At 37.7% G+C, this 22,165-nt stretch overlaps 6 protein-coding genes across 6 annotated transcripts; 4 read left to right on the forward strand and 2 right to left on the reverse strand.

The window, feature by feature from the left end:
- Nucleotides 1-72: 72 nt before the first annotated feature.
- EV154DRAFT_525286 (uncharacterized protein) lies at nucleotides 73-1,316 on the reverse strand. The gene is made up of 2 exons (XM_051603268.1): nucleotides 1,022-1,316; nucleotides 73-656 (listed from the first exon to the last, which is right to left on the reverse strand). Exons 1-2 carry the CDS (start codon nucleotides 1,268-1,270, stop codon nucleotides 360-362), a joined length of 546 nt encoding a protein of 181 aa, XP_051452653.1. The 5' UTR covers nucleotides 1,271-1,316; the 3' UTR covers nucleotides 73-359.
- Nucleotides 1,317-3,130: 1,814 nt separating this feature from the next.
- EV154DRAFT_486279 (uncharacterized protein) lies at nucleotides 3,131-4,302 on the forward strand (the record flags this gene model as incomplete). The annotated part of the gene is made up of 5 exons (XM_051598835.1): nucleotides 3,131-3,257; nucleotides 3,318-3,370; nucleotides 3,694-3,767; nucleotides 3,861-3,862; nucleotides 4,220-4,302. 5 exons carry the CDS (start codon nucleotides 3,131-3,133, stop codon nucleotides 4,300-4,302), a joined length of 339 nt encoding a protein of 112 aa, XP_051452654.1.
- Nucleotides 4,303-6,451: 2,149 nt separating this feature from the next.
- EV154DRAFT_525294 (mitochondrial carrier domain-containing protein) lies at nucleotides 6,452-8,005 on the forward strand. Its single transcript, XM_051603269.1, has 5 exons — nucleotides 6,452-6,632; nucleotides 6,703-6,755; nucleotides 6,820-6,974; nucleotides 7,044-7,282; nucleotides 7,347-8,005. Exons 1-5 carry the CDS (start codon nucleotides 6,531-6,533, stop codon nucleotides 7,848-7,850), a joined length of 1,053 nt encoding a protein of 350 aa, XP_051452655.1. The 5' UTR covers nucleotides 6,452-6,530; the 3' UTR covers nucleotides 7,851-8,005.
- A 281-nt stretch (nucleotides 8,006-8,286) lies between these two features.
- EV154DRAFT_576542 (uncharacterized protein) lies at nucleotides 8,287-9,606 on the forward strand (the record flags this gene model as incomplete). Its single annotated transcript, XM_051606495.1, has 1 exon — nucleotides 8,287-9,606. The coding sequence occupies exon 1, from the start codon at nucleotides 8,332-8,334 to the stop codon at nucleotides 9,604-9,606; it is 1,275 nt and encodes a 424-aa protein (XP_051452656.1). The 5' UTR covers nucleotides 8,287-8,331.
- A 36-nt stretch (nucleotides 9,607-9,642) lies between these two features.
- Nucleotides 9,643-13,620, reverse strand: EV154DRAFT_545778 (uncharacterized protein; the record flags this gene model as incomplete). The annotated part of the gene is made up of 19 exons (XM_051604672.1): nucleotides 13,491-13,620; nucleotides 13,286-13,428; nucleotides 13,106-13,214; nucleotides 12,593-13,038; nucleotides 12,392-12,526; nucleotides 12,307-12,324; nucleotides 12,208-12,240; nucleotides 12,075-12,143; nucleotides 11,897-12,013; nucleotides 11,733-11,820; nucleotides 11,532-11,668; nucleotides 11,232-11,456; nucleotides 11,038-11,175; nucleotides 10,938-10,972; nucleotides 10,796-10,871; nucleotides 10,609-10,732; nucleotides 10,454-10,529; nucleotides 10,005-10,383; nucleotides 9,643-9,933 (listed from the first exon to the last, which is right to left on the reverse strand). Exons 1-19 carry the CDS (start codon nucleotides 13,558-13,560, stop codon nucleotides 9,643-9,645), a joined length of 2,709 nt encoding a protein of 902 aa, XP_051452657.1. The 5' UTR covers nucleotides 13,561-13,620.
- A 5,991-nt stretch (nucleotides 13,621-19,611) lies between these two features.
- On the forward strand, nucleotides 19,612-22,117 carry EV154DRAFT_525305 (VTC domain-containing protein). Its single transcript, XM_051603270.1, has 3 exons — nucleotides 19,612-19,832; nucleotides 19,903-20,806; nucleotides 20,886-22,117. Exons 1-3 carry the CDS (start codon nucleotides 19,665-19,667, stop codon nucleotides 22,016-22,018), a joined length of 2,205 nt encoding a protein of 734 aa, XP_051452658.1. The 5' UTR covers nucleotides 19,612-19,664; the 3' UTR covers nucleotides 22,019-22,117.
- The last annotated feature ends 48 nt before the right edge of the window (nucleotides 22,118-22,165 follow it).

Genomic DNA, 22,165 nt, shown 5'->3' on the forward strand with positions numbered 1-22,165 from the left:
TAAATATATAAAAAACACACTGTTTTGGCATCGTTACTTCTAGGAAAACGATCACTGAATTTTTATAAAGAATGTTACACATCACCCTTTTATTCTTGCAAATAGTACCACAGTAGTAGATAATCCCCTATTTACTCTTTATAATCACCTGTCACTCTAGATTAATAAATCTCTACTATTGCACAATGTGATTTTGACCGGAAATTGACAGCCTTTGATTGTAAGTTGTTAATGGGAGATTATTTACTTTTTTTTTTGAACAAAATACAGACAACGTCCATAAGCCTTCGATCCATTTCTGGTGAAATTAGACCTGGAATCTGCGATGATGACCCTTCCAAACTGATATCTAGCAAGTCTCAGTCAATTGCCTCGCAATGACTATAATAAATCCATCTTTCGTTGGTCAAGGTCTGTGTTGGATTTATGATGACCACAGTTGTCCACGCGCATGATAATGTAAGTGACGTGATTCTCTCATACTCTTGATCAAGTGGGTGAAATTTCCTGGGTATCTTCGACATCCTGTTTTTGAGCCACTTATTCATTGAATCGTCAACGCACATATAGCGTCCAGGGCGCATTGTATCAGCCAGTAGGTTTTTGAAAGCCTTCAGATAGGATCGAATTTGGTATTTAGAGGATCTGTATTTGCTCTATAGCAGAAAATTTAGTCGTTCGTTATGTATAATCAATGTATATCACATATTTACCAACATAATATGTTGCTTTTTGACGAATTACAGTTCCTCATTACGGACAACAAACACATGAAATCTGGATACATCATTAGAACCAGTCCTTTCCATCAAGTCAATAAAATCAACGTGAAAGGACTACTACTCTTTCTCCAGCACGTTCTCTTGTCCTGGAAGTAAACGACCATCATAATAATCAAACACATAATCCAAGTACCATACTCAGGCCAATCCAAGTCGATCCAAGAATTTAATTGTCTTGCACAGTGATTGATAACCGGGAATTACTACACTTTGAAGGCGACCGTAATGCAAAAAATGACCGAAGATCTCAATGGAGTTTTCTCACCAAGAGAAGGGTTTATGTACTGATAGCTTGTGCCAAGGTGAGTAAAGGCGCTGGTCAATACTGATGCTTCATTCTTCTCAATTAAGATCCATCGTTTCCTCATTGCTTTCATTCTCGTTTTCAATCTGTGAAGCTGATTAAATGGCGTCGTCCAAAAGTTCAGGGGATTCGTCTGTGTTGCTTTTGTTGTAGTTGTTGTTGTCGTTGCTGTTGGTTCTGACATCTGTAGAAGTATACCTATAACAAAGACAAGTTATCGGAAGAGCAATGGACATTGAGGAGAGCATCAAAGGTCACTTTGCAGTCATTAACGCCATCTTTGTACATTCTCGTGATATTACCCTCAAAGTGTGTTCCTATGGGGCTCTGGTAAACGACAAGAAGATTAGCAGAGGCAAGGCTGTTTTACGTAAATAGTTCATTTTAGCAAATACAAGACTACCTACAACGATGTTAGGATGAACGCGAGGTATTTGTATGGAGCTAAAAAAAGCAATTGGGTAAGAAATGTAAAAGTAAAAAAAAAAAAAAACTCAAGTTATAAAATTGTTTGGGCGTGTTTCAAAATAAAAAATCGTAATTGAGTGCATAAAAGGGCCCACAGGACAGGTTACACACCACGTCAAAAGAAGACTCAATAACCTTAAATTTAGCAAGCAGGTGGACCAGGTCATATCATGTCATTGTGTCTCTTGGGCTCTTTATTCTCTGACTTGACACAGATCGAATCGAAGACACAGATTAAACGTATCTTTAATCAGTATCATATAAAAAAATTGAAGGCGCAATTCTGTGTCTTATGGATGTCAAGTCCTTAAATGTTCATTTAAACCTGAGCACATAATTTGTAAGTCCCGCTCTTCTGGGAGTAAAAATTCATAAAACTATGTTTTGCTTTCTGCAACGTAGCTGCTTATTGTAACTTTATAATCGACCAACATTATTAACAGAAGTGGTAGAAGCAGAACAAAAATTCCTCCCATAAAGACCCTTTAGAAAATAAAGTCTCAATTAGTGCAAGAAATGTAACAATGGTTGACATTATACATAATGTTGCTGAGTTGTACAAGTGTCGGAGGTGGTCTTTTTTATTCTTTTAGTGTTTCCTAAATGTCAATGTCGACATAAGGCCTTTAATGTTCTTTCCCACTTTTGTTTACCCTTTCTTCCCTTTATTTACTGCGCATGTTTGCTTTATTTGTCCGTGACTTTTGAAATTTTTGAAGGCACTGCGCAGCAAAACCGGTCACAAAACAAAAAAAAAATCGATTTTGTGTGATGGAAAAAAAGGTATATAAAGGGCACAATTTCTGCCAACTCTCAATTTTTTTTCTTTATCCAGCTTCTGTCTAGCCAGCAAAAGTGCCGTAGTTTTGTCTTGCCAGCAAATCTGCGGTGGGGTCTTTTGGGTGGCGGCGGTTCTAATCTCTTTCCTGCCTCCGGGCGTGTTTGAAACAAGCGAGAGGGTTTTTCATTGGTTGATCATTGGCCAGCAACAGATACGATCAGCAACAGGTACGCACGAGACGATACGCACGAGACGAGTAGATTACCAATGATCAATTAGTGGCGGATTCTCTCCAGAGTTTTAGCACTGGAAGGGTAGACTCATTAGACCAATGCCCCCTTTAATTTTATATTTTAAACTTTTTTTTTCTTTTTTTTTTTTTTTTTTTTTTGCATAAATAAAACTGAATTTAAAAAATTAAATATTTTTTTTTGGGGATTTTTTTTTGTATGCGGGATTTTCAAGCATTATGACTGGTATAAAACGTCGTAACGTCTAACGTCTATAATAATGTCGACAAAGTGACATTCATTCCTTTTACTTGAAAGAATCCTAGGAAGACAAAACAATCTAATTGACTACCCAGTTCAAACCTCCAAAGTATTTAATAAACCCATTTCAAACTGTCGACCTACTTTTAGAAAGAGCTCCGTCAATTAAACAACACACTCACGTAACAACAACAAGAGTGCGGTGTCAGGTAAAAAAAAAACCTGGTCTCGAACACTACATTACTCCTCCAGAAACAACTCTTACACAACAGCCAAAAGGACATGCGTCTCATTATGCAAAAGAATGCGTCCAATGAACAGAAGATTTCGACGGGTTGTTACACCTTCTCAGAAAGCAAAGAGAACCGTATCAGAGTTACAATGTGATGATTATGTCTGGTTTGTGGTCCGACGTGATCAAGTTATTCAAGGTAAATACTCCATTCCCTTTCACCCTGTGTTAAAATAGAGCTTACCAATTTCACTTTTAGCGTACAGACACACCCTTTTTTATTGTGTCCATTCAGAAAACTGGGGAATCAAGGTACTTGCGCACGAAGAACCGGGTTTTTTAATATTAATGAAAATGAAAAAAATCTTATTCATGCAAAAATCATTTCATTTATTTTGTGATGGCTTATTATCTTTCTTTCTTTTTTTGTAAGGCTTTTTTTTTACCCACTGATGCTACCCCCATTGAATTATTCGTTCTATTCTCGATAGATTCATGTGCATATCATGGCATTCTCTATGCTTTGCGTTATAATTTGAGATACAAAGGATTCACTTTTATGTTGTGTAACTAATGATCTTCTTTTAAACAACCAAATCTACTTTTAGAGCGTTTTTCACAAAATTATTATATAGACTGAGTGCTCAAGGCTATGGTTCACAACCATTTACTTGACAAATGAGAAAAAGTTGTATAATTTTCGATTCAGGTAAGGTCTGGGAGAAATTCCCTTGATGGATCGAATTGCATAGTTTGCCTTGGGGCCTTATATGAGAGAAAGCATTTACATGTATTTACGCAGTGGTATAAAACTTACGATCTGATCAGACCTATGTACAGTCCAATTCCAGCCACTTAAAATCTCATTACTTATAGGAATGAGATGCACTGTAGTATTATTTGATGAAGTTTAGCCATTGAACTAGCACACCTAACTGCTGAAAATTTAATAAAAAAGACTCCTAGTTTTTTTATCCAACCAAATTACATGCCCTCTGATGTTAGCTTCCCCTTTAACTGATTCAACTGAATCATCTCAAAGTCCCTGTGTTACTTTATGGGTTCTCTTACAACCCTTTTAATAAAGTGGCTAGTAAACATGGATAAGTGTCAATATATCATTTAAAAAATCTTGTTACTACTTTCACCATTGAATTAAAGTTGACGCAAATTCATTTTTAAAAACAATGATTGTTGAGATGAGTGTACTGCGTGTGGCGGCACTCTCTGGGAACATCGCTTAGTATCGTGTTCAGGCTGTGGTTTTTGTTAAATACCTGTAACCAAAACATACTACATTTCCCCAGGCTTACATATATGTGATGCGGAACTTGATTCACTATGTCTTTTCAAAACTATCAAAAACCCATCTCGAGGGGTTAGCTTATATTACCTATTTCTTCAACTATTAGCTAAATAAAACAAGATTTGTTGATAACTAAATCAAAAATCATGTGTATCCGCTAAATATAAACGAGCCGTATGCTTTCAAAATTGCATGTTTGTGACACTGTGATTAAAAAGGCGATCCGTATCCAACTCGTGAAGATATGACTCAAAACCATTCTTGTGAAAAACGTTGATGACTCAAAACTATTTTAACAGACTATCACGTAACACGAGGATATGTTTCTTATGGCAGGGTGAGTGAAAAAAACTGAAACCCCAATTCTCAAACCCAACTGCACAATTTCACGCTTTATGAGTCATATACCGGTTGTTCGATTTATAACTTTACTGCTTGAGTATCTTATGTATAAAGGATCTTTTTTTATCCTCTTTAACAATGAGAAGGCTAAACATGAATGGTGAAGCACTTCGTCCCTCAGAACGCCTAATTTAGCGTTATTTGCTGATATGGGTTAAACTTTCTACAGAACACTTTTTATTAAAGAAAAAAAAAGTAAATGCTACTTGTCTATGTACATTGTTCTATCAGTTGAACATTGTCTTGAAAACGTCGATCATATTTTTGAGAAAATTCGGTCTCTTTTTTGAGCCCAAACATTATGGCTGATTAAATAAATCATTCTGACATAAGCTCACTTATTTATCAGCCTACAAATAAATCTCGTTGACACACTTTTATGATTAAATAATTTTATAGGACTCGTTTACACACTCGATTTCCCCTTTTTGCTTTTCCTTTAACATACTTCTTGCACTGCCATCAAAGCCAAGTAGTAAGGTTACCAATGTTGTTCATGCTGCTGAAACTACTTTTGATGTATGCTGTACTAATTTCAAACTTTCTGACAGATATAAGCTTTTATTTTAATCATTGACTAGTCGTTTTCAACAGCGTTTGGAAAGAAATATCGTGAATACTGAGACAGTCAAAAAGACAGTACCTTGAAGGGAAGATATTAATTATGAATCTCGTTCTGCTATGTCTTCTATTTAGCGACTAGTGCATTAAAATCTTATTGAAAGAGCCAACCATGTAGTAGGATATGATAACATATGCCCGTATTAACAATAAAATACTTTGAGGCTGATTATAGAGTTTATTAAGTGTTAAAGTAGATTGAAAGATTGAGAGGGTTTCTATTCTAACTATCAGTTTGCATATTTATATATGTTAAGAGAAGTCGGATAATAAATTCAGTTTGATAGATCCGTTACACAGTACTAAAAAAATGCTTGTAGTTGGATATAAGAATTTTAGTTCGTGTTGTGATGTAATAATGTATGGGAGGATGGAAATGAGATTTAATTTTTTTTTATGGTGTGATTGATTACAATAGTAGGTGGATCACCACAGGTGATCACAAAGTAACCCCTGGCGTTGTCAAGTTCTCTGGCGAAGTAAATGATGCTACTACTCCAGAAAAAGAACGACGCGACGTGAAGAAGCTCTACAGCATGAAGATTGGTGTAATAAACGCATATCTTGCTTATGTTAAAAAAAATTGAATAAGGTTTTATGATAATCCCCTTCTCCCTCAATTCAGTATTCATATACTAATAGTTCTTAAATAGAACATACCAAGTTTTTATGAGGAGCTCGTGGTACATGAAGAAGTTAAGTTCAAGATCCAACATGCAGCCATCATTGTTCTCAGAAACATTCGACCACTTGTCACTTCAGAAATACCCAAATTGATAGAATGGAAAGAAGCCGCGACTAAACAAATCGAGCAATTTTAATCAAGTTATTCATTTATAAATGCTCAAAAAGAGACCAACGTTTTCATAAAAGTTGACAGTGGGGAAGTACTGCATACAGTTTGATTCTTGTATGCTATTTACCTACTCCAAGAAAATGACATGTGTACCTTAGTTTTAATTTCATTGACATCATGTCTGAATGGTCTATCCAACAAGTTAAACTCCGGTTGATGTCCAGACATAATTTCCTTTTAAATGTTTATATCGCGTCCCCCTTTATCCCCCCTTCCATTTTTTTTTCTCAAAAAAAGACCTTGGCCCACCCCCTCACAAATATATATATATAACAAACCATTTTACCATGAATCACCCTGTCTTTCCCACTGCTGCGGAAACAAAGAAACACTTTATCATACCTTCATCTCATTCAGACAATAATGGGATTGACCCTCCTTATTTCGATGTAAGTGGGGTTGCGTAGTTTAATTGTATAAATGACAGCTAATTTATTATTATGTGGGTATTTCTTATAGGCCGTTGTCGCTGGTGGTATCGGTGGTTCCTTAGCGGATTGTTTAATGCACAGGTAGGAGAGAGTAAAAGGAATGGACGACATGTATCAAAAAGAGAAACTTATGGTCAAAGTATAGTGTGGACACAGTGAAAACTCGTTTACAAGGTCAACCTCTGAATAGAACAACAATTAAATATCACAATATGGTTCAATCGTACAAATTAATATTCAAGGAAGAGGGCGTGTTGAGGGGTTTATATTCTGGTATTACACCAGCGATGCTTGGATCAAGTAAGTTGTGGCCCCCTTCTCATTATTCTCTCTTTTTTTAAGCTGATACACATTAAAAAAATTATATAGTTCCCGGTACTGCTCTTTATTTTGGCATCTACGAATTCACAAAACGAAATTTGACTGCCAATAGTATACCCGATGTGGTTGCACATTTAGCCGCTGGATCATTGGGTGACTTGGCAGCATCCGTCGTGTATGTACCATCCGAAGTATTAAAGACACGCATGCAACTACAGGGTCGATACAACAATCCACACTTTGTGAGTGGATATAATTATAAGGGCACTTGGCATGCCGCAAAGACTGTAAGATGGGATTCATATAAGAGAAAAATAAGAGAGAGAAAAGCATACTGATCAGATATAACAGATTGTGAGATACGATGGATTCGGTGCACTTTTTCATGGATTCAGAGCCACTATTTTACGTGATGTACCTTATTCTGCCTTACAATTTGCGTTTTACGAACAATTCAAAAAGTTTGCAAAGAACAATTTGGTGAGTCCGGGAGAAAAGCTCCCGCTGGGTATCGATTTATTAACAGGATCCTTTGCGGGTGGCATCGCAGGCGCTGTCACAACTCCATTAGACGTCGTAAAGACCTTGTTGCAAACACAACCAACCGACACAAAAAAATTAAAAGACGTGCCAACAAAACATTATAGCGGGATTATAGAAGGTTTAATTTGGAATTATAAAAATCAAGGGTTAGCGGGTCTGTTTAGAGGTATAGGACCTCGTGTGTTTTGGACAAGTCTTCAGAGTGCAATCATGTTTGTGATTTACGAACAGGTGTTGCATCTGGAAGAATCCTTGCGAGAAAAAGATGAATGGCCTCCTCAACATGTGCTGAAACAGTTTATTTTACCTTGAATAAAATAAAACCCCATTTAATGCACCTCCAATGTAAACAAGAATGGACTGAAAAAGCAATTATTACTTGTGTTTTCATGTAGCACAAACAAAATATTCTCTCTCTCTCTCGGGCATTGATGTGTGTGTGTGTGTGTGTGTGTGTGTGGATGGATGGAAAGAGTACCATCATTGGGTGGTAACTAAGAAGACAATCAATGAAAAATAAAGCAATGTATCTAGGGTTTCCATAAATAGCACTTTATGTTACAGTGCTGATCCTATTATTAATGTGAACAATCAAAGTAAGAAAAAAGAAAACAGGGAGGTCGTGAGTGAATTAATGCAAAAAAAACGACGTAAAACTATAATTGTGGCTTTTTTTGTTTTTTGTTGTTTAATGGGAACATATAAATAACCATTCCCTCATCGAATTTTTTCTTTATCTTTTTTTGCTCTTGTTCATTCTTCTTTTTACCCGCACACACACAAACACAAAGAAATGTCAATCCTCCGTAAATTTCCCATTGAAATTCACCGCTGTATATTGGAATTGCTTCCAAGAGAGACAGTCTATCAATGTATGTTTGTTTGCCACCAGCTCTCTTCATTCGCCATACCCATCTTTTATTCGACTCTCACATTGACCGGGAAACAAATTGATTTTTGGAACTCAAAATTACTCCTGTCTGAGCAAGATCAACAATTCGCGCATGGCAAATTCGTTCAAGTCTTGGTCGCTCCACCGATAGGCTTCATGTTTGGATTTGCCTACAAACATTTTCTCCAAATGTATCTAGCTGAATTACGGGTAAGCGGCGAAGAAGAGGAGGAGGAAGAGGAGAATGAAGGCTTCTTAGACGAGGAGGAGGATGAAGAAGAGGAAGAAGAGGAAGAGGATGAAGAGGAAGAAGAGGAAGAGGAAGAGGATGAAGAGGAAGAAGAGGAAGAGGAAGAGGCAGAGGTAGAGGAAGAGGAAGAGGCAGACTCATTTTTATCCATCCCTAAATTCAGTTCGGTAGCGTTTACCAAGCTATTATCGTATCTACCCAATCTAAAAACAATTGATCTTTTTAGCAACGCTTACTACGAATTTTATATTACTATATTGGCCAATTATGGCAAAGATAATTTGCGCAGATTACATGAAATCAAGAGCCATTTCCCATTTACACAAACACATTTAGCAGCATGTTACGAATATCGACAATCCATTACCCATCTCGATTTCTTTTATAAAAGTTACCATATTGGCGACTTGTTATTACCACCGGCAGACATTCTGCCGCAATTTACCTCATTAACCAGTCTCAAAGTGCTTAATTTCGAAACAGATCAAGAATTATCGATTTTTGATATCATGCAGCTATGCCCTCACCTCGTTTCACTGGAGTTTGAAAGCAATAGGTCCGGATTAAACAAAAGGACAGAAACATCTTTTTCGCAGGAAACAGATCCGTTGTTACGACTGAAAAAGTTGGGTTTAGTGATACCCATCCTTGTGCCAGCCTATGTGCGTTACATCACCTACGAATTACCCAACCTGACATCATTAACCATCAGTCTATTCAAAGTTCACTTTGTGGAATTTTTAGATGAATGTGATACCCAACTCATCGTGGCTTTCATCCACCGACTTTATCAACTGGACCATTTGCAATTAGATACAGGCATTGATCCAGCGGATCGCATCCATGGTGAGATTACACAATTTAGTGAACTTTTGGAATTCATAGAAGATATCTATCCAGAATGCTATAAATTGCTCAAGTTTTAATTAAATTAATAAACAAAAAGATTTAATTGTTTTTTTTTATTGTATATTTTTGAGCAAGGTTTTAATGATTCTTCTTCCAGCGTGTAGATTTCGTAACCGAATACGCTCATTGGGCAAATGCGCTTGGTCAGAGGATTGTCCAAACGGTATATGAATGGCAGGTGCCTCACAGAATTTCTCTAACCATCGAACGGCTGGAATAGATCCTCCTTCTCTTATATACAATGGCTTTACCTTCCATTCCTCTTCAATCGCTAATTCAGCCGCTTTGAAGTATTTACTATCGGGATTACCTAACCAATAATCTGCTGAGCTCTGGATTTTAATCTTATTTAAATTGCATGCATTAGTGAATTTAGACACACACACACAAACACTTTGTCATATATATACTTTACAGAAATTCGGTTGTCGGACTTCAATCGCTCGAATATCTTACGCACGTACATCTTGAACGCATCACAAATCTCGGTAATACCTTGGTTTGGCACAATACGCATACTCACGGCAGAAGTTGCATAATGCGATATGATGGTAGGGTTAATGATAGGCACGTCAATCTTGTGCACAGTTAACGTAGGATAACGCCATCTTGACATCAATTGGTTTTTAATCTGCTCGCAGGTCTGATCATTATTGCCACTACTACTGACGGACTCATCGTCGCTGCCACCACTATTACTGCCTTCGTATCTTGAATTTGCTTCGGACGACATGGACGGAGTTGTGATGCACGAATGTTGGGATCTACTTTTGGACATCGGTTGAGATTTGGATCTGCGTTAAGAAAAAAAAAGTTAGTTTTTACCTATGTAGATACGTGTGTGTACATGTGTGTCGTACTTACGATTTAAGCCATGATATGATGGGGTCATACAATTTTTCTTCTGCTTCAGATACAGGTAACACGTCATCATAAAACTCTGAGAATGATACATAGGAAAGATGAATAAATAGGAATCATGTTTATGACGGGTAATGTGTGTGTGTTGGGGGGTGTACCTGGAATTAAAACTTTTTTATCATCATCCACCAGTTTTCCTAAAACATGGATCAAATCAATCAAAGGCTCTGATACAGCCCCTCCTTCTACACCTGAATGTAAATCAGCTAAAGGGCTTGTTACCTAGAACAGTAAACTATTTTGATGAGTGTACATCATTTTAAGCCATGCGTAATTAAACGTTACCGTGACACTAGCATGTATAACACCCCGTAGTCCATAGGTTATACAAGGAACATCTTCTCCGAGCCAATACGAGTTACTTTAGAGGAAATTTCTGTATTAGGAAAAGCTTGCGTGGGGGGGGTGAATATAACATCCATGTTACCTTAGTATAATCAAGTCAATGTTCTCAAACAGGTTCTATTTGTGTGTCAAAACACTTTTTTTTTAATATGTCTCTATTTAAATCTTCTTTTTTTTTTTACCTGATGTTTAGCGAGTGCCTCCAGAAACCCATGACTTCCAGATTCTTCTTCGCCTTCGATAAGAAAAATAACATTTACATTTAAAAGGCCTTCTTTTAACAGCTCATGTACGGCAAACACTGAAGCAAGTATCGGACCCTGCGTGTCACCCAAACTATTTAGTATTTATATAAAGCACCAAAATATATATTTACTTTGTTGTCACTGGTGCCTCTGCCATAAAGGTATCCATTCAACCCCGATAACTTGAATGGATCTTGAAGCCATTCATTCTTTTCATTTTCGGCGGCAATCACATCATAATGGCCATAAAATAAAACGGTCGGTACTTGTTGGTCCTTTGATTTATTTCGAAATTGAGTTGAATTGGCAGAGAATTTCGCATAAATCAATGGGTTTCTTCCTGTCGCACCAGGAATCTGCCAAAAAAGAAAAAAAAATGATGAATACATTAGAATACATTAGACCGCCTTAAAAATCAAAAAAATAATTACCAACTGGCTTTTGGCACCTAATTGCTGCAAGATATTTTTGAAAAACCGGGCACCTCTTCGACATTCTTCTAGATACTGTGGATTGCCACTGACAGTACGTATCGCCACCCATTTCTCCAAAACATACAAGAGTAAATCTGAAGAAAAAGCATGTCAGTTTATATTTTGACGTATGCATCCTTTTTTTTTTTGTCTCTCTACCACACGACGAGCAGTCATCTTTCCCGTTATTGTTTCTTCGAAACTGTTCCGGACTCGAAACAACTTTGGATGACGGTACATCCCAGATCTAGCATTTTCAATTCTTTTTTTAAATAAGGTAGCTCAAGAAATAAATATGGGTCACACAAATTATGTATGTTTACCTTGATAGAGTGGTCACTGCTTCCAGTGATAAGATAGTCGTTGGACTTGGCCATCGATAGAATAATGCCGCTGTGATCATCTACTAATTCTGTAAGGTCAAAACAGTCGTTCCAAAACTAAGAAAAAGAGTGGTTAAAAGTACATATTTTTGGTCAAATTAGGAAATAGACTTTTTACCTTGATGATCCCATCAGCGGATGCACTGATAAATCCAGAATCATGAGCCATAACTGACAGCACATCATCCTATAAGAGTTTAATTTAGCCAATGTTACCTTACGAAAAAAAAAAAATATAAAAAAAAATTTACCGAGTGGGCAACCACAGATCGTATTAATTGATACTATAAAAGGAGAAGCCGTATTTATTAGTGTCTAAAATTTATTTGGTACAAATTTGTTCTTATTACCGTTTCAAGGTCCCAAATCTGTGAAAAAAAGCAAGTATTGCATCAGTTAGAATAAAGATGAGTCTATCGTCTATTTTATTTATACCTGAACATGTCCACCTTGTACACCACAGAATAAATAACCATCATCTGAAATGGTTAGGCTTAAAATGCCTCTGTCTGGGTCACCACCTGTCAGTGTTTGATAATGTGTTACGGTTTTGTTTTGAATCGTCCAAATCTAGTATTGATTTTGAAAAGGGCTTTTTAGATTGTTATATTTATTCAATGACTTTTTTTCCTTTACCTTTATATTGCCATCACCCGAGCCAGTGATTAGGACCTCGCCTTCGACATTGGGTATATTATTCGAACTGGCCATACAATAGACGTAACCGTCATGTGCGTTTGAACGGACCTGGTTTGTCTTTATGACACATTGGACCAAATCGTCTTCCTCTTTAAACAGGTAGTCATGATGCTGTTTAGCGTCCAAGCCTAAATCATGAAACAGTTTAAAGAATTGCGTCTTTTGCGTATGGCTTGATTCCTGCGTGATAGCAACGGAATGACCGTCCTGCTGTTGATGGTCAAAATCGTACCATTGAATACTGGTGTTTTGACAACCAAAGAACAACAAGTGTGATTTTTCCGTGTAAACGATCGAAAAAATGTCTCCCACGTCGTGGCAAGATCGTATAATGTGTGAGCATTTGAGACGACCAATGTCCCATACTCGTACCGTACCATCACCTAAAGAGATGGATTAATTCATCATTTGGTAAAGAAGAAAAAAAAAGGGGGGAGGGGACATGCTTACCTGAACAACTAAATAACCATTGTTGATCGTCCGATAATGTCAGACCCAACACGCTTCCACAATGGCCTTCAAATACAGTGACAAGTTGAAATGTAGCTAAATCCCACACCTGAAGTTTGTCCGCCCCCAAAAAAAGTTAATTGTTATGCTTTTGAAGGTCTCTTTTTGAAATAATTTTACATGAATCTTTGATCCTTGACTGCCAGAAAATACATATTTTTCGCTTGTGGCCAAAGATAACACGGAATTCTTATCTTCCTGTGTAATGGTATGAATACAACGAGTGTCTAGTTTTTGTTCTAGTTTCTTTGAAATGTTGTCTCCTAATGGAAAAGGTTAAAACTCATTCATGGCATGCCATGTTCCCTCCCTTCATTCATTTTACCAATAGAACTATTTGGACGAGAAATCGGTGAGCGTACATTACTTGGTGATCGAGGTGGCGACACGGTCATTTTTAAATATGGAAAAAGAAAGAAAGAGAAAAGAAAGAAAGAAATGAGGGGTTGTTTAGTAAAAGAGAAAAAAAAAAAAGAATGCTATCATGATCAAACCCACCCCCTTTATTTTGTCACGTCATACAAAGGGTGGTTTAGGTGATTCATGTTTATGTGAGCGATCCAACTTTAATTTGTCAATAAATGGATAATCACAGGCACTTGTCTATTATGCTCATGTGTCATCACAATAATGTATTTGGTGATACATTTCACTTTGCACAATTCTAAAAAAAAAAAAAAAAAAAAAAAAAAAAAAATGATTTTCATGCAAGCGTGGTTTTTCCAAAAGTGGAATGAACAGAGATAAACCTTTTGCGCAAGAAAAAAAAAAAGGCTGGTTTTTAAAACATGTAAGTCCTCTTTACACCCCAATTTATACGTTTGATCATACTTTTCCTTGTTAGTTGGAGAGTAGATCACAGTCAAAGAAGATGTTCAAATAGTTTGATTTATTCAGCCAATAGGTAATTAGAAACCCATTCCAACAAGAAATAACTAGTTCGACAGAGTTACTTGAAACGACAAAAACTTATTTTTGGAACGATACACATTCAAATGGATGATATATGCATATTTTCTATCTCGTTCATTGTCATATTCCAAATACAGTTCGGGTTCTTTTTCCAACGTTGCTTGGAGACATACAGTGTCCTCCAAGATAAACGTATCATTTTGCAACTCCGCGTCGTTTTCTTCAAAGGACCTCCTCCTCCCGAAGCAAGAACGCTTTAATTTGTTAAATTTTTTATTTTTCAAAATAAAGATCTTTACAATGCCCAATTAAATCCCACTCAAAAAGATTATGAAATCGCGAAAAAGAATGGAGGCGTAACTACTGCCAAAATTGCTCGCGAATTGAATTTTATCCTTGCTGCAATGAAGCGTGCGATAGAACATTATGAAAAAAGGTTCATTCGAGAGAAAAAAAGGCACTGGCAGACGTACGATCTTTACCGACAGAGACAGACGAGTCTTTAAAATACTATGTGATCACATATAGACGAAGTACTCTTGCCAAGATCATGGCTAATGTGGCGGTTAACGCGTTTAGAAAAGAGCTTCACCGCCACAACTTGAGATGCTGTATCGCGAAGAAAAAAACCTTTTGTGAACGAGCGATAGAGGAAAAGGCGTCTTCGGTTTCCTAGGGAACACATTAGTTGGACATTGGAAGACTGGCATCGAGTTATCTGGACAGATGAATGCAGCTTCCAAACTTGCAGTTTGTCTTGTCCTATCAGAATTCGACATGGCCCAAAGGAACGTTTGCTTCTTAGTTATTTAGCACCAACTTTCAAGAGTAGAAGGTCGTCGTTGTCTATTTGGGGAGGGAGGGGGGAATCACGTATAACCGTCGATCCAACTTGTTTTTCTCAATAAAGGCCAGCGATCCAGCAACAACTTCATGAACCAGGTTTTATGAACCTGTGTTGTTGAATTTTTACAGCAGCTGCAGCACACCAGTATGGATGGAGGATAATGCTCCAATTCATACTGCAAAAGTTGCTCGTGAATGGAAAGACAGCCACAAAATTGTTCGATTGAATTGGCCACCCCAATCACCAGATTTGAATCCGATCGAGAATCTTTGGATGCTCCTGAAACGGGCTAAAGAAAGACGTTTTGAGTTTGTTCGAAACATCGAATCGTTGAAGATTCTTATAGAATTTGAATGGAATTCAATGCGTATCGAAAAAGATCAATAAGTGAATCGATTCAATGCCTAAACGGATAAAGGTTGTGATCAGGAGTAAAGGATACCCTATCGATTATTGATTAAATAAAAAAAATGGAATTTTTTTTTTGTTCAAAACTGTATCAACACATTTAGTAAAAGCTCCTAATAAATTCAATATACACATCACTAACTTTGAATATGTGAATGTCGAGTGAGTCCTTTTAGTTATGTTAATCGTACATCCGTGATGTATCGCGGAATTACAAAATGATACTTTTCTCACTATCGAAGTATGTGGTTATTCCGGCAGTGTGAGAGCCATAAATACATGTTAATTTATGATTTTTATTAAATTTTAAGTGGTAAACATACTCGAACTGAAATCGCTTAAGATCATTAGATAAATTATCAACCATGGTGCACGTCCCAGAACTTAAATGCTCATCAAATTGTGGCTGAATTTTCCACACATCGTAAACTAATACAGAGACAAATGTGCCACTTTAATGCTGAACGGCGACAGAAATTTAGTAAACTACTATAAATTACACTATTATTTCATTCAACTGTTCTTCTGATAAATATTTTTCAGCATGATTTCGAAAAGTTTTATTTGATAAATTGATGCATTTTGACTTAGCCAGATTTTCGAGTTTATCATATTCCAATTTATCAAATGATTCTTGCTCCATATCCTTATCTTCCTGGCCTTTTTCCTAGTTTTCATCTTGGAGCGCTTGAGTTGATCTTTGCATCATTTCCCTTTCTTCCTGAAGTTTTTCCTTGTCAACATCATCATCTTGGGAAGCAGAGAACACGGTCTTGAATATTTAAAGGGTGGAAACTCTAAATTCATGCATGGCACCTCTGTATAATATATCTATATGAAAATATCCATATAGATCTTAACAGAAAGAAAATATTATTGCAGTCATGCTTACCGTTGCTTTAGCTTCTTCAATGATTCGTTTAAAGGAGGTGTCCACAGTAGCAGGTCTACGTGATACTAAGTAAAAACTATAAAGTAAAACGAAACAAGATACATTTGCTGTAGTTTTTGTCCTGGCCTTCTGGAATACAGTTGTTTTAAGCTACAACTCAATTTCTTTGTAAAGTCAATGCTGATTCAGCCTCCAAGTGCACCGAGATAGATACAACCGAATTTCGCTCCTTTCGAATAAAATGGCTAAAGGAAGGCCATGACACACGAAGGTGACATATTGTTTTAAGAGTTCTGTTAGGACATCTTTTTCTAATTTCAGAAAAAAGGGATTTGTTTCAGTTAAGCAATATCCAGACCAGTCAGAGCCATGGCTGGGGACCACTTGGGAATACTGGTTCCTCGATACATTCAATGGTGTCACAGTTAAGTCAAATCAAGAGATTTGATTCGCCCGATACAACTCCGTTAACTCGAAATAGAGAGATTTGATTGGATCAAAAGTATCTACGTCAGTTTTTTTGTTTTGCTCTTAAAAAATTACTACGGACCGCGTAGACTTTTTCCATCAATCTCTTTTGCTTCAAAGTGATGAAAACTAGTAAGGGCGCGTTGTATATATTTTATGCAAATGTTCAGAATCAGAAATAGGGTACATATAAATTATTTATTGAGAGTGCAACTCTCAATGTGTATAAAAACATGTCCATTAATTTGTTAACTCACAATTCTCACACCATGAACAATAAAGTCTACGTTGGTGAATTCAGTCGGTGAAGTCAGTCGGCGAAATTAATCCTTGAAGCAATGCAGAAGCAAGTGTCCGAGCGAGTGCGAAAGCCAGTGCCCAAACGAGTGTTGAAGCAAGTGCAACGCCAGTGCGTACGCGAGTGCAAAGCCAGTGCCCAAACGAGTGTTGAGGTGAGTGCAACGCCAGCGCCCAACGAGTGTTGAAGTGAGTGCACCGCCAGTGCCCAAACGAGTGTTGAAGTGAGTGTATTGCCAGTGCCCAAGCGAGTGTTGAGGTGAGTGCACCGCCAGTGCCCAAACGAGTGTTGAAGTGAGTGTATTGCCAGTGCCCAAGCGAGTGTTAAGGTGAGTGCACCGCCAGTGCCCAAACGAGTGTTGAAGTGAGTGCAACGCCAGTGCGAAAGCCTGTGCAACGCCAGTGCCCAAACGAGTGTTGAAGTGAGTGCAACGCCAGTGCCTAGCGAGTGCTGAAGTGAGTGCAACGCCAGTACAACGAGTGTTGAAGTGAGTGCAACGCCAGTGCCTAGCGAGTGCTGAAGTGAGTGCAACGCCAGTACAACGAGTGTTGAAGCGAGTGCAACGCCAGTGCCCAAGCGAGTGTTGAGGTGAGTGCAACGCCAGTGCCAAAACGAGTGTTTAAGCGAGTGCAACGCCAGTGCGTAAGCCAGTGCAACGCCAGTGCCCAAACGAGTGTTGAAGTGAGTGCAGAGCCAGTGCCCAAACGAGTGTTGAAGTGAGTGCAAGCTTAGTCCGTAAGTGAGGGTGGAAGCGAGCGGACAGCCAGTGTGGAAGCCAGTGTGGAAGCCAGTGCTGAAGCCAGTGCTGAAGCCAGTGTGGAAGCCAGTGCAGAGGTCATTGTTGAAGCCAGTTTATATGATTCATTTGGTGCTTCGTCTACCTGTTTGATTAAATTTATTTACTCATTATTTTAATAATTGAAGATACCAAATCAAATAAATACCAAAGCAATTTAATTTATATTGTAAATAATGGACTATCTCATATTTGATATTTCAATATTTTTGACTTGTTTCCATGTTCTTTGCGATAACAGAGTAAAATTTATGTAGTCCCTGGAACAGCTCTATTTCGCGTTATATGGATCGACAGCTTACTTCAACTACGTCGCGTCTGAAGTCTTAAATACAAGACTTCAATTACGAGGCAGGTACAACAATCCACATTTCATTAGTGGATACAATAAAAAACATATGGTAAATCGTCCTCCTACACGTAACCCACCTTTTATCTTTTCTAACACATTTACATAAGCCGTAAAATACGATGGTTTTGGTGTATCACTTCATGGTTTTATAGTACTTAATTGTTAAAGAATGTTTTTGAGGAAACGTGTACACCTTCTGCATCCTTCCATATATTTGGGTTTCAACTGACTATAGACACATTGGAATCTAATTCTCTAGAACATACAACATGGTAATTGTAATTAGAGATATCCATGGTACTCTATAGTACATGAATGATATTTCAATTTGTCTTTTTTCCTTCGGATGAGGGTGCATCTTGTAATCTTCTGAAGGGCTCAAAAGAAGTACTTGTGAAACAACAATTTGATTGAATCATTATTACTGTCAGAGATCAAAAAATTACAAGACGTTTTTATCTGAAGAAGTAAACCACTTAATTAATTTATTATGCCTTGTCTACTTCATAGAACCATATCTTCATCTTGAGTACAAACCTTTAATCTTGTAAAAGGGCTTTAATTTCCTCGTTGTTACTGCAAAGCTTTCACTAGATGTCTGATAATAACCATTTTGAAGCAGGTACTGTGATTTTATCACTATGTAGGAATGAGACAAATACTTGTTTCAAGGACTCTTTTATAACTTATTTTCAAATATTCACTTTCATAAATATTGACTAGGAATTCAACTATAAATTTTCTTACCTGGCCTACACATATTAGCAGTGGTATCAGGTATCTCAATGACCAACATGATTCTATTAGACACGAACATGTTGCCCGCTGGGTGATATAACATTGTCACCATATTCACGAGCCTTTTGGAAGAATACTTTTCAATTGTATAGCAAGAACATCTCTATAATTCCTACATCGTTTCATGCCTCATCACTTAGATAGTTCATATCGAACATGAAAATATCGACCAAGAAAAGTAGAAGGATGCTATTGGCTGGAAATTTATTTGACAATTTGATACACTTAAACTACAACCTTTCTCCCGAGAGCCAAAGAAAGAAAAAGAGAATTGTGCGAAATAAAGCATTGGGTTGTATTTTATCAGGTTTTTGGAAGAGGTACAAAAAGATCTTGCCCAAAAGAGAGATAAAATATATTGATTATGCCGCGTCGAATCAAGTAAGTCGATCCAACAACGTGCCTTCCGTGTTATGTTACACTCTGACTGACAAAAAAAAAAGAAAAGACAGGGACACTTTTTTTGTTTATTGACACTGCCGGTGTCTCTTCCAGATGAAGTGTTATGTTTTTCTTCTTTTTTCTGTTATTAGCGACTAGTACGAAATCACTGGACAAAAAGCATCAAGGACGATGATTTTTTTTTTTTTTGGTCCTATTTTCGGAAAATGAGTCTCCGCCACGCTTTTAAAATTCAGCGCATCTTTTTCCACCCAAAAAGAAAAAAAAAAGATGTAAGAAAAACCTTTTTTCTTTCTTTTTCATTTTTTTTTTTATAGACATAAAATATGAAGTTTGGCTCACAGTTAAAAGACGCTATTTATCCTGAATGGACACCATTTTACATTGACTATGATGGATTAAAAAAGAGATTAAGAAAGGCCGAAAAGGAAAGACCGTTTACTGAAAAAGATGAAACAGAGTTTGTCGAGTTACTGGATAACAATCTTGAAAAGGTATGTATAAACAAAACAAAAACCGAAAGGAAAAAAAAAGGAAAGCGTGTGCTAAGACACACACAAAAAGGTATTTGCTTTCCACCAAGAGAAAATGGATGAAATCAAAAAGAAGATCGATGAATATGATGAGATGATCAAGAGTCAGATTCCTGGTCAAGACAGTGCAGCGGAAATGGCATCCATCCAAGAAAATATTAATTGGATTGCGGACGACATCATACGTCTCGCTCTTTATTCCCGTATTAATTATACCGGCTTTCTGAAAATCGTAAAGAAGCATGATCGTCATACCGAGTATGTCCTTCGACCCATGTTTATGGTTCGATTGAACCAATGTCCCTTTTGGAATGAAGACAATGATACCCTCTTGATCAAACTATCCCAACTCTTTTCTAAAGTAAGAGACGGTGGCATGACCATGTCTTTCAAACCAGCCTCTCAACCTTTCTTGAATGACGATAACATGGACTTACAACAAAACAAAGATGCACGTCGCCTCGTTGTCAAGCGATTCTTTGTTCAAACCGAAAATGTACTCGAATTAAAAACATATGTGCTACGTCATCTTCCTGTACTCGTTTACCGCGACAACTCCAAGAAACAAGACAACATCGATCCTCCCATCTCATCCGTCTATTTGGACGATGCTGAGTTGGAATCCTACAATTCTCGCGTCGAAGGTGCTGAGGGTGCTCAACTGATCCGTTTGCGTTGGTACGGCAGTGCTAAGGGAAACAGCACCATTGGCTTTGAACGTAGAACATTGGCTGAAGAAAACCGTGGTGAGTTAAAGGACCGTTTCACAATCAAGGACAAATATGTCGCAGGTTTCCTCAAGGGGGATCAAACCTTTGTTGAAAAGTCCGTCAGAAAGATGAGAAACAGTGGTCGATCCGAACAAGAGGTGGATAAGTATGAGAATCTGATTAAACAGGTTCAAAAGACCATTGTCGAGAAAAACATGCAGCCAGGTAAAAAAAAAAAAAAAAGAGGGCTTACTGAGAGAAATAATATCTTTGTGTGTGTGTGTCTAACAAAACCCTTTATTAGTGTTACGTACCTATTATCGTAGAACGGCTTTCCAAATTCCGGGTGATCAAAGTGTAAGAATGGCACTTGATACAGACTTGTGCTTTATCCGTGAAGATTCACAACTTTTCTCGGATGATCAAACCATCCGTCGTCCTACAGACACTTGGCGTAGACCCGATGCTGACTCGGATTTCCCCTTTGACAACCTCAAGAACGAAACAGATATCAACAGATATCCTTTTGCCACCTTTGAAATCAAACTCGAATTAGCCCCCAATGAAAGAGAACCCGAATGGATTGTGGATTTGGAAGAAAGCGGTATTCTGGAAGAGGCCTTTGATTTCTCCAAATTCGTACATGGTATCGCCGTCATCTTTGACACACGTGTACCTCTCTTACCTTATTGGTTGGCCCAAATGGACAATGATATCCAACAATTACCCATCTTACCTTCCACTGCTCCTTCTGTCAGCCAAAAGAACTTTAAGAGTAAAGCTGCCAGTGAAGTCCAGCATGCTCACTCCGACACTAGTAGCAGCCGTCAACGCGCATTAGCTTCAGCCAATGAACGTTCTTCTTTGCTCGGCAGTGGTTCTCAATCCTATGGCAGTCGTCCATTAGCCACTGTCAAAGAAGACGATACCCAGCTGGAAGAAGAGGAGAGTACACCTTCCAAGATGATCAACAGCATCAGTTCCATTTTCGACAACTTTATGGGCAAGCCTGCTATGGCCACTACCAAGTCTCGAGGAAATGATGTACCAGTCATTTTACCACCCGGTGTCAAGATTCCCAAAAAGATCATTACACCGCTTCGTGTTGAACCCAAAGTTTTCTTCGCCAACGAACGTACCTATTTTGCTTGGATGTCATTCGGTACACTGATCTCGACCTTTTCTTTGGCTTTATTCAACGCTGGTGATTCGGTTGGCAAATTAAGTGGTATTGTCTACTCGCTTGTGTCCGTTTCCACATTGTTATATGGTATGGGTCTTTATTACCGTCGTCGTGAATTGATCCATAACCGTGCTGCAGGTCCCTATGATGAATTAGTTGGCCCTACCGTCATTTGCTTCTCGCTCCTGTTTGCCGTCGGATTAAATGCCTATCTTAAATTCACTGTAAAGAACCCTTCCTTATTATACTTGTAAAATGTATCATTCATACCTATCCCCCAAACCACCATCACCACCACCACTTAATAACAACAACAATAATACACACACACACACACGAAAAAAGAAGTTGTATTACTATTTAATAAATAAAAAAGAAAAAAAAAGTAGTTTGCATATTTA

Source organism: Mucor mucedo (assembly GCF_025094135.1).
Source record: "Mucor mucedo strain NRRL 3635 chromosome Unknown EV154scaffold_139, whole genome shotgun sequence".
Lineage (NCBI taxonomy): Eukaryota > Fungi > Mucoromycota > Mucoromycetes > Mucorales > Mucoraceae > Mucor > Mucor mucedo.

Coding starts and splice junctions, on each gene's coding strand:
- EV154DRAFT_525286 (XM_051603268.1), bottom strand. CDS start 1,270: ATGTCAGAACCAACAGCAACGACAACAACAACTACAACAAAAGCAACA. Junction 657..1,021: donor AAACTCCATTGAGATCTTCG/GTCATTTTTTGC, acceptor TTTCTGCTATAG/AGCAAATACAGATCCTCTAA.
- EV154DRAFT_525294 (XM_051603269.1), top strand. CDS start 6,531: ATGAATCACCCTGTCTTTCCCACTGCTGCGGAAACAAAGAAACACTTT. Junction 6,633..6,702: donor TTGACCCTCCTTATTTCGAT/GTAAGTGGGGTT, acceptor TATTTCTTATAG/GCCGTTGTCGCTGGTGGTAT. Junction 6,756..6,819: donor GCGGATTGTTTAATGCACAG/GTAGGAGAGAGT, acceptor GTCAAAGTATAG/TGTGGACACAGTGAAAACTC.
- EV154DRAFT_525305 (XM_051603270.1), top strand. CDS start 19,665: ATGAAGTTTGGCTCACAGTTAAAAGACGCTATTTATCCTGAATGGACA. Junction 19,833..19,902: donor TGGATAACAATCTTGAAAAG/GTATGTATAAAC, acceptor ACACACAAAAAG/GTATTTGCTTTCCACCAAGA. Junction 20,807..20,885: donor CGAGAAAAACATGCAGCCAG/GTAAAAAAAAAA, acceptor ACCCTTTATTAG/TGTTACGTACCTATTATCGT.